At 39.2% G+C, this 12,191-nt stretch overlaps 1 protein-coding gene across 1 annotated transcript; it reads left to right on the forward strand.

Moving 5' to 3' along the window:
* The first annotated feature begins 881 nt into the window (after positions 1 to 881).
* LOC146470811 (nuclear receptor subfamily 2 group E member 1-like) lies at positions 882 to 10,873 on the forward strand. Its single transcript, XM_085121502.1, has 4 exons — positions 882 to 1,064; positions 1,747 to 1,980; positions 6,793 to 7,557; positions 8,099 to 10,873. Exons 1-4 carry the CDS (start codon positions 1,040 to 1,042, stop codon positions 8,338 to 8,340), a joined length of 1,266 nt encoding a protein of 421 aa, XP_084977628.1. The 5' UTR covers positions 882 to 1,039; the 3' UTR covers positions 8,341 to 10,873.
* Positions 10,874 to 12,191: the final 1,318 nt, after the last annotated feature.

Consider the following 12,191-nt stretch of genomic DNA (forward strand, 5'->3'; position numbering starts at 1 on the left):
AATTTAATAAATTCGCTCGTTGATTAAGCTCTTCATCCGCGGAACCTGCACATAAATATTTTACAACTTTGGTCGCGCAATTGACGGCAATAGCTCCGAGTTGAGCATGCGCGCTGCGAAATCTGGCAGGTGGTCGAAGGGAACAGCGCTGTGAATTGAATTCGCGCGCACGTGCCTTTAAAAGAGCTATAATGGAATTTCCACTGGTTTTAAATTGTCCTTAGCTCTTTTGTGCGCAAACAGGCTCTTTCGTGCCTTTAGGATCGGGCTTTTGTCGGTCTGCACGCCTTGTAAACAAAGCGTTCAGCAAAGTATTGATCTTGGATCGGGTTAGCAATCTGAACGGATGAATAGATTCCCAGGTCTTTTGGCTTTATGGTTCCTAACCCTTGATGTGCCTTTTTGCGTTCAAGAATTTTAGCTTGCTAGAGCGTGGATAGGTGTAAACTTTGTAAAGAAAAAACACATTTCACAAACTGGCTCCGAGTATAAACATGACCACACGAAAATACTGCCCTAAAGCTTTCATTCGCATAATCTAACCAAAGGATTTTACTCCTCGGCTTGGATAATTAAAGCCAAATTTTAACAAAAGTGGGCCGGTTTCTTGGTTAACTTTGTAACTGTTTGATGTGCTTTTGAAAAGACCCGTTGTTAAACAAAAGACACAACGATAATTTATATCTATTGGCATGAAAAGAGGCACGCTTTTTATCCGTAAATCGCACGCGGTAATTGCTGATTCCCTTTTCAACAGCAGCAAAATCATTTAATTTCCCTCCCCCGCAATAGCCAATCACAAACCAGAATATTTCACAATAATCCCCTGGCGACCAATCGGCGTTGAGCTAGTCGCGCGCACCTGTTCGCCTTCAAAACGTCAATTCTCATTCCCGAAGATAAACTTGACTTAACTTGCCCGTTTGCCTTGGGCAATTGCTTAAACACCTCTTCTGGGCGAGTTGGAAATTGCTACAAGGTACTGTCTTCTTAAACACGACTGAAAGCGTTTAAAATCCACTCTTAGTTCCAACCAGCCATGGATCCAGAGTTCAGCAGGCAAGGTGCGTCTCAATACGTTGTCGATGAGCTTAATTTTAAACTGCCCTTTCATGATAGCACGTGAAACGAAAGGCTGGAGTTATTTCTTTACGACCACCACACCTGGGTGCCCCTAATTAAGCTTATTTCTTTGCAACAAAGAAACAAAAACTCGAGGAAAAAAATGATCATATGGAACTGTAACATTTTGTTTTTTCTGTCAAAACGTTTGCGACCGTGACAATTTTCCAGGCGTGTTGCTGGCATCATTTACTTGTTTTGATTCTAGTACAAAACATCAAACGGCAACTTGTGCAGAGAGTTCTTCTTCATTTAAGCAAATGAAGCTTTTATAATTTGTTTCAAACTATCTCTCAAACGCCTTTAAACAAAGTTGCGTAACTTTTCGTTTGGAGCAGGGGGGGTTGGAAAAAGTTGAACGGTTCAATTTTCCGGGCAACTGTGTCTGGTTGTCTCGCATTGATTTCCGTTGCCACAAGTTGATCGAATCAACCCAAGGGACTTTCTTCAACCATTGCCGAACGAATCAGCCCTCGATAACCTTATCTGCAATCTACCAACCCATTTTCATGCAACAAAACCTGATATCCAAAGCTGATTGGTCAGATTCTAGCTGAAATCTCTTCTCGGCGCCCAGCTCCGAAGATTGTTCGCGGCTAACGCATTTTGTCGCTGTCTTCCCAGCTATAGATCGCAAACCGATTATCTTGTGTAGAGTGTGCGGTGACAGATCCTCTGGAAAACACTACGGTGTTTTCACGTGCGACGGTTGCCGAGGATTCTTTAAACGAAGTATTCGCCGCAATCTATCTTACCAATGTAAAGAACGAGGCAACTGCACGGTTGATGTAACAAGACGGAATCAGTGCCAAGCTTGCAGATTAAAGAAGTGCTTTGATGTAAAGATGAACAAAGACGGTAAGCGAATAATTTTTCTCATGATAAGTCTTCCTTTATTTTAGTGCAACATAATGCTACTACGTTTTTTACTTAAAAAGAAAAAAAAAAGGTTGCTAACTTCGGCCCGGGATATTACCGCTCCCCAATTTTAATCTTGTCAGTGTCGATCAGTGTATATAAACTCGTCCGTGCGTGCAATAACCTTGATATACCATGCTCTTGTTGGTACACTGATAAAAATAAATTTGCAATATGGAGAGCTTAATTTTGGGAGTTTGGCTCACCCATTTTCCTCGCCGAGCTTTTAGCTGATAGTTGTGCAGGGAAAACCAATTTTCAACGCTAAACTCATGCAACCAAGTTGTTATAATATTGCATGAACAAATCTGGTCCCTTCAATAAATTGTTTATTCGGTTCATCTCTAGAACAACTGCTTAACCTTTTCCCAAAATGATTTGCGACTCAAAAGATAGAAAGTGATACATCTCAAGGTAAGCTTGACATGAAGCGGAGGGGACAAATTAAGGCAAATTATCTTAGCGCTAACAACACAGCCGGACCATCATGGACAAATATATCAATTTCATCAGCACGTTTATTAACACGGCGCAAGGGCTTAAAATTCCAGCTTTAAACCGTTGATATCATTAGCAAGAAAAAAGAAAATGAAAATTATTTCCTGAATATAGGAAAATTGAGTTAAAAACTAATAATTCAACCGGTAGTTATTAAAGGAATAATAAATCGCTGTCCGAACAAACTATGATCGGCCGCCACAAAAACATCTGCAGCTTAGCGACAGTTCAAACTGCAGAGAGCAGGTCCCATTTATTATTAATGCAATCTTAATTGCAGATTTGCTTTTTTATAATATCCTTTAGCGCTAAATGCACCTGAATTGAAAGATATTAAATTTCCGCTGCGTTTAATTTTCTCACGTTTGCTTTTCATCTCTCGCTTGACCGATAGCGCTATATATGAACTCATTTCGCACTTTTCTGGGCGCAACTTCGAAACGCGCGCAAGTCTTGGCTCGCAACATACGCGCTTGGGGGGATTCGCAGGTACACAAACAATACCTTGACTGCGGTTTTTAGGCGACCTTAGGGTTCTTTTTGGTTGAGTCTCGGTCGGTGTTTAATAATTTACGATTTTCTTGTTTGACTCATTCATGAAGTGTGATCGAGACGAGAAAGGAAAAACTGGGGGCTTGGAGCAAACACAAAAACCTGACCGCGCTAACCAAGTACAGGTTGATGTGGTACGTTTCTCCAGTTTCTTAAAGAAATCGAGCCTAAGCACATTGAATTTTTTTAAGTTTCATACAAGTTGCAAACTAATGCCGGGGAACACAAACCTTAACAAATGAAAGTGTCGAGTTATCTAAAGCTTTCATTCCGCGTTAATTTTCCCCATAGAAAAAAAAGCCCGAACGAGTTCCATGCCAGCTACCTTGTACAGCTTACTAAACAGCCAATCAAACTTTCCGCGAAATGCGTGGTTCTCCTTTGTTTTTTCATCCACAGACAACACAAAAATATCTCATTACAGCGCATTAACGCAATTGAATCTTATCGCAACGCTGAAATCGTCTCCAAGTTTGTTTTTGGCAAGACAGCGGAGCATTGTAGCATTGTGACAGGTGAAATTAAAGCGCCCTCTTGTAATCTTCTGAATATATCTTTACCCTTTGGTGTGAAAGCTTTTTTTTTTTTTTTTCCATCATCGGTACTTTGTTCCAAGGCGTGATGTGTTTTTACGATGGTTGTTTAGGCAACCGTTGGACAAAAATAAACTATTGCTACAATTTTTCAAAAAACAATTTTCAGTGATCACTGAAGTTCAAACGACAGTGTTCAGTTTTGAGCGGCTTTAAGAACAATTTATACTTCGGTTGCTTGTAATGTAATAGGGTTCAAGTTAGACTAGCAAAAAAAAATAGCAATATATTTGCGCAGTAACCAGGCATACAACAAGTATTACACATGTTAAGACATTAATCACCTGAAAGTTGAAAAGAGAAAAAAACGAACAGTTGAAAAGACCCGCTATGCATTAGTTACTTTGTTTCTTTGATAATATTATGATACAGGACCTCTTTAATAACAAGGCTTTGTGGACTGATGGGTTATCTTGTCTAAAAATTCGTCATTATTATATTATTATAATTATTATTAGTGAAAATACGATTTCTATCGCTAACGAAAATTGCCGGTATTCGAGCGCCGGGGCGACTGATTTTCTCAGTATAAATATGGTTGGGCTTGATCCATCATTATTGTAAACTTAATTAAAAATCGCAAGTTTTGGAATATTCCGGAAGAAAAACAACATCGAAAGAAAGTTCTGCTTGTTGGGTTTTGTTTGAATTGGCACACTTTAGGAACTTCTAATTCATTGTATAATTTCGGAAATTTAGAAGTCTGATCCAGTTGGCAGTAAAACGGCACCACAAAGTACCGAATGCTCGATAGTTTTCCAAGCGCTTTGCTTACGGTTATTACTCAACAGTCAAAATCACTTGTTTGGTAGCTTTCCACAGGGCGAGCACTTTTTAAAAGATTGACAATAGCATCTAATTGAATTTTCGCAAGTTCGAATTGAGTTTATTATTAAGTTCGGATTAATGATCCACGTTTTGATGCTTGGTGCGAACAGGAATTCAATTCATCGTCATCATCACCATTCCTTATCGTTCGGGAACATAGGGCCGTCATTACTTCCTTCCGTCATTGTCGCTCTACAGAGAAGCGAAAAGGGCTTACTGTTCTTAATTAAATGGACCAATTTCTTAATACCTTTACATTACAACATTCGTAGTAGGTACGTGCTTTCTATTGCCTTTTTTTTTTCTATTCGTGGATGTGACTGAATGGCAAATTGAAGGTCATTTGTCCAAGATGAGGAAGTCTTAGACGAGTCACGTAGAATTGAGGAAGTTCCTCTTTACAAAACATTAAATATTGAAACTTCAGGTCAGCAGGGACTACCCGACAAACTATGACTTCCCTTTGCATAATTGCAATAAACATTTATGTCAAAAGTGCTATATTTGATCTGAAGTATAACTTTATTGTTTGAAAAGTGAGTTTTCGAAGAGTAACTATTCAGAACTACAGAGCAAGCGATTTCTCGAAGGTTATCCAAGGATTATTGCACAAACCATTATAGTTTGAATTTACTGGGAGCTTAATAGTAATAATTTATTGATGTATGAGAACCGCGTATTGAAACTAAATTTCGATAACAGGGTTTTTATTGTTCTCCGATAAGGCACTGCATAAATTTTCGTCGGAGTATATAATCGTTCTATGATATCACTTACGTATTACCTTAATAATTACGATCATCGTTTGCAATGATGGAGATCTTTCACAGCCTGCCAAGCTCGAGTGACAATTATTCTGCACTAAATTCTTTACCAAAATTTGATCAAAGAGCGGAGCTATTTGACTATTTGAAAACTTTAAAACTTAGAAAAAAACATCGCTCGTTTGTTTCCTTTAGAGCCATTGTGCAAAAGAGTCGTTGTTTATAATTAAAAAGACAAAGCGAAATTTTCAAAGTGTAATTTTGAGGGCTGTTTTGCCTGAATGTTTTTGTATTGTGTCCAACAATTTTAACCATTTGTTTGTGTTAGCCTTTGGCACTCATCGCAGTAATTAATTAATCATCGTTGGGTTTCCTCCATCCTTTAATGTATGGTTCCTATTGTACTTGGCTGCCCGACAAATTCAACTAGACGGGTAGAAAACTGAGAACCATGTCTTAAATTCATTGCCATTTTTCGTCTTTCCTTTCACGCAAATTGCGCATGGGTCACTGTTGTAGACATGCTTTCACAAAGCCGGCTGCAGGTGAGCTAGAATCGGTTTTGTGGCGTTCGAAATGGTGTGTAATTTCGAGGCCGTTGGTTCAATATTGGTTATTTGCCTAGCGGGATGAAGGATGGAAAAAAGTTTTCGTAAAACTTTACACCATTGCTAATTAACAAATGGTAAACGGTTCAGCATGCACTATTGTGTTTTGAAGCAAGCGGGAAGTTGGTAAATAAACAGTACGAAAGAAGCGCAAAATTTGATCGAGGCGTAGTCGAGAGCGACTCTAGCTTCTTGAGTACTTGGCAAACTTGCTCCCGTGGTCAAATAGTAACTGCTTAATTGGCCAATCAGAGTCTGACTGATTTCGGTTCGCTGAAAATATTGTAGATATTTAACATTTTAAGCGTATTTACGCATCGTCTACACGTATGCATTTTCATCGTTTACATCTGAAAACGAAGATTTTTGTAAAGACGTATTTTTCCTCTACACGGGTCCGTTTTCAATGTTTCGGGTTTCGGGATACCTAAATGATTGAGCACAATCGGTGACGCGGGCGAAAAAAACAACAGATTCCCAGCGATTTAGAATCCATGTTGTTACGTCATTATTCGTTTTATGAAACCTCCCTTTACATTAATTTTTGTCGACTGTTTGTAATGACAATCTTCGTCTTTAAAAAATCTCTTCTATGGGCGGCGTGTTTGAAAATTTGCGTCAGTTTCGAAGCGTTTTTGTTGGCATACGTGTGAACAGAAATCCAGCCTCACCGGATAAAACAACCAAAAATGTACACGTGTGGACGCGGCCTTAAACATCCTGAGAGCGCACAGGAGACTTGCTCGAAAAATAAAGTTTGGCTCAGATTCAAACTGTGTTTCAGCGAATGAGAGTCGTCAAAAATACATGAGAGAATTTGAACTCACTTCAAATCTTTCCAACTCCTATTCTTTCATGAGTCGGGTTTGAGGAAGCACACTCTGATGTAATCTTTTCTTCGTTTTCCAGCTGTTCAACACGAGCGTGCGCCACGTTCCTCGCAGGTGGTCCCGACGGTTCCCGCGTACTCTATGCTCAGCGCCGTATACGAGCAGCCTACAGCGCATGTACCTGAACAACAGTTCACATATCCCAAGAGCGATCCTGCTGATGAGCTTCAACGACAGTGTAGTCCTGATCGGGACAAAGATCACAACAGGTCTGGTGATCAGCGTTTTTCTCCCCCAGGCTCCCACTCACAGTACCACGGCCAGAACAACAACCAGTCACCAGATTCCTCAAAGAAGCGCGGCTTCCTCTCGATAGAGAGTCTGATTGCCGAGACCAAAGATAACAATGCACCATCGTCCTCAGGCCCAGCGCATCCCAGCCCAAATCAAGGCAAAGAAGAGAACGGCGAAGGACCGCCAATGGTATATCAACCTTCACCGGAAACGGTCTACGAGTCCGCAGTACAGCTGCTGTACATGTCTGTCACGTGGGCAAGGAATATACCCACTTTCCTGGATCTTCCATTCCGTGATCAGGCTATCTTGTTGGAGGAGGGCTGGAGCGAGTTGTTTGTACTGAGTGCTGCCCAGTTCTCTCTCCCAGTGGATATGGGTCCGCTTCTCTCCGCAGCGGGACTTCAAGTAGATAAGGCTCCCACTGACAAAATCGTCGCCGGAATGGCAGACATTCGGCTTTTGCAGAACGTCGTGGCGAGGTTCAAGCGAGTGCAGATTGATTCCACTGAATACGCGTGTTTGAAAGCTATTGTGCTCTTTAAGCCAGGTAAGGCAGCTGGTTACTGGTTTGTCGGGTGGGGTGGGCAAACAAGTACATGGGGCCGGCCGGGTATCTTGAGGATAACGAAATCCCTCATCCGAGGCATGCTGGAGTCGAGGAGACGCTCTGCTCTTAGCTTTTTCTTCGCAGTCTTTGTCTGAGGTACTGGAAAGTTAACAGAACAATGAAACTCTTTCCCGACTGTTCGCTGGAAAAAATGGATGGAAAAATGGTGGATTGCTTTGCATCTTGTGTTACCCTCTTTCACTATTCAGATTGTTTTTATCGACGGTTTTAATATTCCTTAGAATGGTCACTGATTCTACCTGAGTCAAAAAGACAATAACATGTCCTTATAACAACACAGAATCGTAAGCAGGCAAAGAATCAATCATACCGAAAAAAACAACAACATAGCACAAAGTTGCAGACGAACACAGGTCAAGAAAATTCGCCACTGGATAATTTTTTTAACATCATGTGACAAACGGAGACTTAATGGTACAACGAAACAATTCCTTATAAATTTCCTCACAATTCCTTGCAGACCTGCGTGGCCTCCGAGCACCGCACATGGTAGAGAGGCTACAGGACCAGGCGCAAGCCATGCTGGGAGAATACTGCCGCAGTCACAATCCTGACCAACAAGTCAGATTTGGAAAACTACTGCTAATGCTTCCGTCATTAAGATCGGTCAGCCCCAAAATGATTGAAGACCTGTTCTTTCGGGGTGCGCTTGACAATGTTCCTATTGAGCGCATGTTGTGCGATATGTTCAAGTCAAGCTAGGTGGATTGTCAATTGGTTAATCAAAGGTTTCACTTAGCAGAACCAAACAACAACTAAATGAATAGGAGTTCGGTAGCAGTAAGCATTATTGTAGTAGGATTTCATCAGCATACTTTAAAATTAGAAGCACTTTTAAAGGGTGATAAACCGTACCACAGGAAAATATTCCGCAATGGCTTTCATTCGAATGGTCATATTTTAGGATTTCATCAGCAGACTCAAACATTAGAACTACTTTTTCAAGGGTAATAAACCGTATTGCTGGAAAATACTTCACAATAGCTTTCATTTGAATCGTCGCACTTTAGGATTTCATCGACAGACTCAGAAGTTCGAACCTCCTTGTACAGCGTAATCAACAGCACCATAGGAAAGTATTGCTTTCATTTGAATGGTCATAATTTAAAATTTCAATTTTTTTTTGCAATTTAATATCTTCAATGATCTTCCCGATAATATAATAAGGTTTTATAGTAAATAAATCTTAGTACGGATCGTGTAAAACAAATGATCATGAAATCAGGCTTTCTATAACACCTTGGTTACCGAAAAACTTTTTTTCTGGTCGAATGCAAAAGGATCCAAAATGTGAGGCTCAAAATTCTTGCTTTTATACACGTATACTCTGACTATATTACCGATCAAGGAAAATTATTAAAGATATAAGGATCTAGCGAAAGATTTGTACAGAAGTAGTAGCTAAGTTGTACATAATTTATCAACTTTTTTAGTCATTCTTTTTAGTGTCAAATTTTCTTAAAAGAGCGGCAAGTTTATAATCACGTCATTTTTTTTCAATCTTTTTGGTCTTCGCAATGTGTACATATTTTTCTTTTATAAAGGTTTCTAGATAAAGCGTAAGTGGTTCTTCACGTTTCTACCGAAACGTAAGTAGTTGTAGTAGCGTCATTCAGCCAATCACAATAAACGTAAGCAAAGTAACCAGCCAATCAGATTTCGAAGTAAAACGAGCAGCCCGTGCAAAGCGCGAGAAAACACGTGCAAACCTAATTGCGACTGTTTTTTTTTTTTTTTTAATTACCAGTGTCGATGAAAAAGCAAGTTTTCTGCAAAAAATGGATCGGAATTGTACGACATTTTTGGGAATTTTGGCGTGTATTGGAAAAGAAAAGCAAAACCTTGAGCCGAAACGATCCAAAACGCTGATAAAAGCATAGATACAGTTTTGAAAACTCGTAGTTTTTAAAAAAGCACACCGTTAAATTGCAGTTAGACGGCAGAACATAGGAAGTTTTGAAGTTTTGAGGACATTTTCGATTACTTCAGTACCTCGACGATAGATCAAATCAAACGTAAACGACAGGATCAGATTCTAAATTAGACAAGTGAAGTTAATATATAGAAGCTAATGTGAAGGAAAATTGCTTACAGTATAAGTCAGATCAACCAAACGAAGAGGGCCATTTATGAAAACGCATTTTTGACTGTCGTGAACGGAGACCTAAACGAATAAACACATGAAAGCTAAGAAATGTGTCTTCAAAAATTAAAACGCAGTTGAGCTGTTTATCTTTCAAGGGACTTTAGAATAAAAGTTTACAAAGTTTAGTGGTTATCAGTAAGTGCTGCAAGTGCAACACACGAAAGCTGAGTACTGTGTCTTGTATAAATTAAATGACGCAGATGACCTGCATACCTTTTGAGGAAACTTCAGGATAAAAGTTTACAAAACTTTAGTGGTTATCTGAGATATACCCGTAGAATTTATTTGTAATATAGATTTAATAATACAACTTCTAACAACTTTATACTCAAATAGAGAATTTCGAAGAGATCTTCAATAAGCTAAAGTTGAAGTTAAATGTTGGATTTAGCCAACTCGTGCTTTGAACAGTTGCATGAGATTAATTCTAAAAGATAAATTAAGTTGGGAATTTTTAGGAACGTCATTATCATCAACTTTTTGAGAGAAATTTATAGAACGAAAGCTATTAATTAAGGGCGAGTTTTTTTGGGACATCATGTATTCTGTGTATTCTGAGAAAGAAATACATACACTGAAAAATCTATAACCGCGACTTGGCTGTTTTACCAAGTCGCAAAGTTGGGGAAAATGTACTCTTTATGTACAAGCCAAGCCGCGGTTTAGCTGAATACCTATTGTCATATTAGAGATTCTGAGTACAAGTTCGGAAACCACAAAATGTGATCTTTTTACAAGAACGTTTCGTAACTTAAAAATTGGATGTTTTGCGACATACTACTTTGGTGGGTCTCTAGAGTTTTAATAACCACTCTTGCTTTTTCAGTCATTTTATCGTTTTCCTTATTTTTGAATGTTTTTCTTTGCTTTTGAATTTTCTAGATACTAAACTGTATTTTGACTTTTTAATGCTCATCGATGTTTGAACCTTCTTTTATAAACATTTCCTCCTTTGAAGGACATTGTCTTGTACAAACGAAGTTTTTGTCGCTAATGTAAATAAAAAAAGTTTTGTAGCTGTAGAATAAATAAATATGTGAACCGAAGTACAAATGTTTGTATCATTTAAATAAAACCTTCTTAAACTTATTGGCTATGTCCTTAATCCTGCCCTCTTTTAGCTTTGTCATTTTTCAGTGTCCAGCGGTAGTTGACTGTGGTTCCACAAGCGTGCGTTATTAAATCAGATAGGCAGCTATAATCTTGACTGAGAGCAGTCTCTTTCGTTCTCCTAAGTTAGTGTAGCGCGCGATGTATCTAGCCAGCGCCGAAGCCAACAAAGCCTACGAAGCCTAAGTAATCTTTGATTAGGGAGCTTAAGCAACGACGACGCCAACCGCAACGAAAACGTCCCCTGAAAATATATCTTTAGTTCATTTGTGCTACTTCCAAATTATTTCAACTCGCTTAAATTTTACACAAATAGCGAATTACCCAGGAACCAAATTGATAGGAGTGGCGTACAAATTAAGAAAGAAAATGAAAAATTCACCGTCGTGCGTTCACGTTCTCCAAAAAACCTTAAATGTGGTCATTTCACGTCGTTGTTTTGCAGAGGACGGCAAAGAAATGTACCAAAATGTATTAAAACGCACGTGCAGAGCGATTGTTTTTGCCCATTAACTATGATTAAACCTATTGTTTTGCGGCGTTGTCGTTGCCGTCGCCGTCGTCGTTGCTTAAGCTCCCTAGGGAGTGCGTTCCAGACGTCAGCAGGCTCTGTCTCCTTTAATTTGCCAAGTTGGCGATGATGTCAACCGCCCCTGAAAGAATCTTCCCTTTTATAGGCGACATTTTCCAGCAAAGAGCTACTATTATCCGCCTAACCCACATTGATTACTGTACCCTTACCCTTCCTCATTGAAGGATATTTATTAAATACTATTTGGTCAACGCCACGGTTGAAACAACTGGAATAATCTTGCAGTACTAGTTTACAATAAACGGTACTTTATAAAGAACACCTCATTTGAAATAATTACCTTTTTTTTAGCGATGCTTACGGCGCGGACAAGGATCGAACTGAGATATAAGAGGAAACGTTCACCAATCTACTGCGGGGAACGGTTTTTACACTTAATAATAGTTTGGACGTCGTGGAAAGGGCAGTGGAAGGAAAGCACTGATCTATTTTTTAAGCAACTAGTAAGATTATTTTTCGTTTACGAGAGAAATTCCCGATTCATAGTAGATAGAAACTCTAGCCACTCACGGTTCTTTTAAACTGAAACAGGCAGCAAAGAATATTCGTACTGAGTGAAGCAGCCATATTTTCAAGTAGAATCACTGTAATGATCTGTTATATGAAAGGAACAAAGTAAGTCAACGTGCATGTAAAAAAAAAAAAAAAAAAGAGAAGGCTGAGAGATAACGTACTATGTGAAAATATGGTTCACCGGTGAGGACT

The sequence above is a fragment of the Pavona decussata genome, unplaced genomic scaffold, assembly GCF_977016875.1.
Source record: "Pavona decussata unplaced genomic scaffold, jaPavDecu1.1 SCAFFOLD_110, whole genome shotgun sequence".
Lineage (NCBI taxonomy): Eukaryota > Metazoa > Cnidaria > Anthozoa > Scleractinia > Agariciidae > Pavona > Pavona decussata.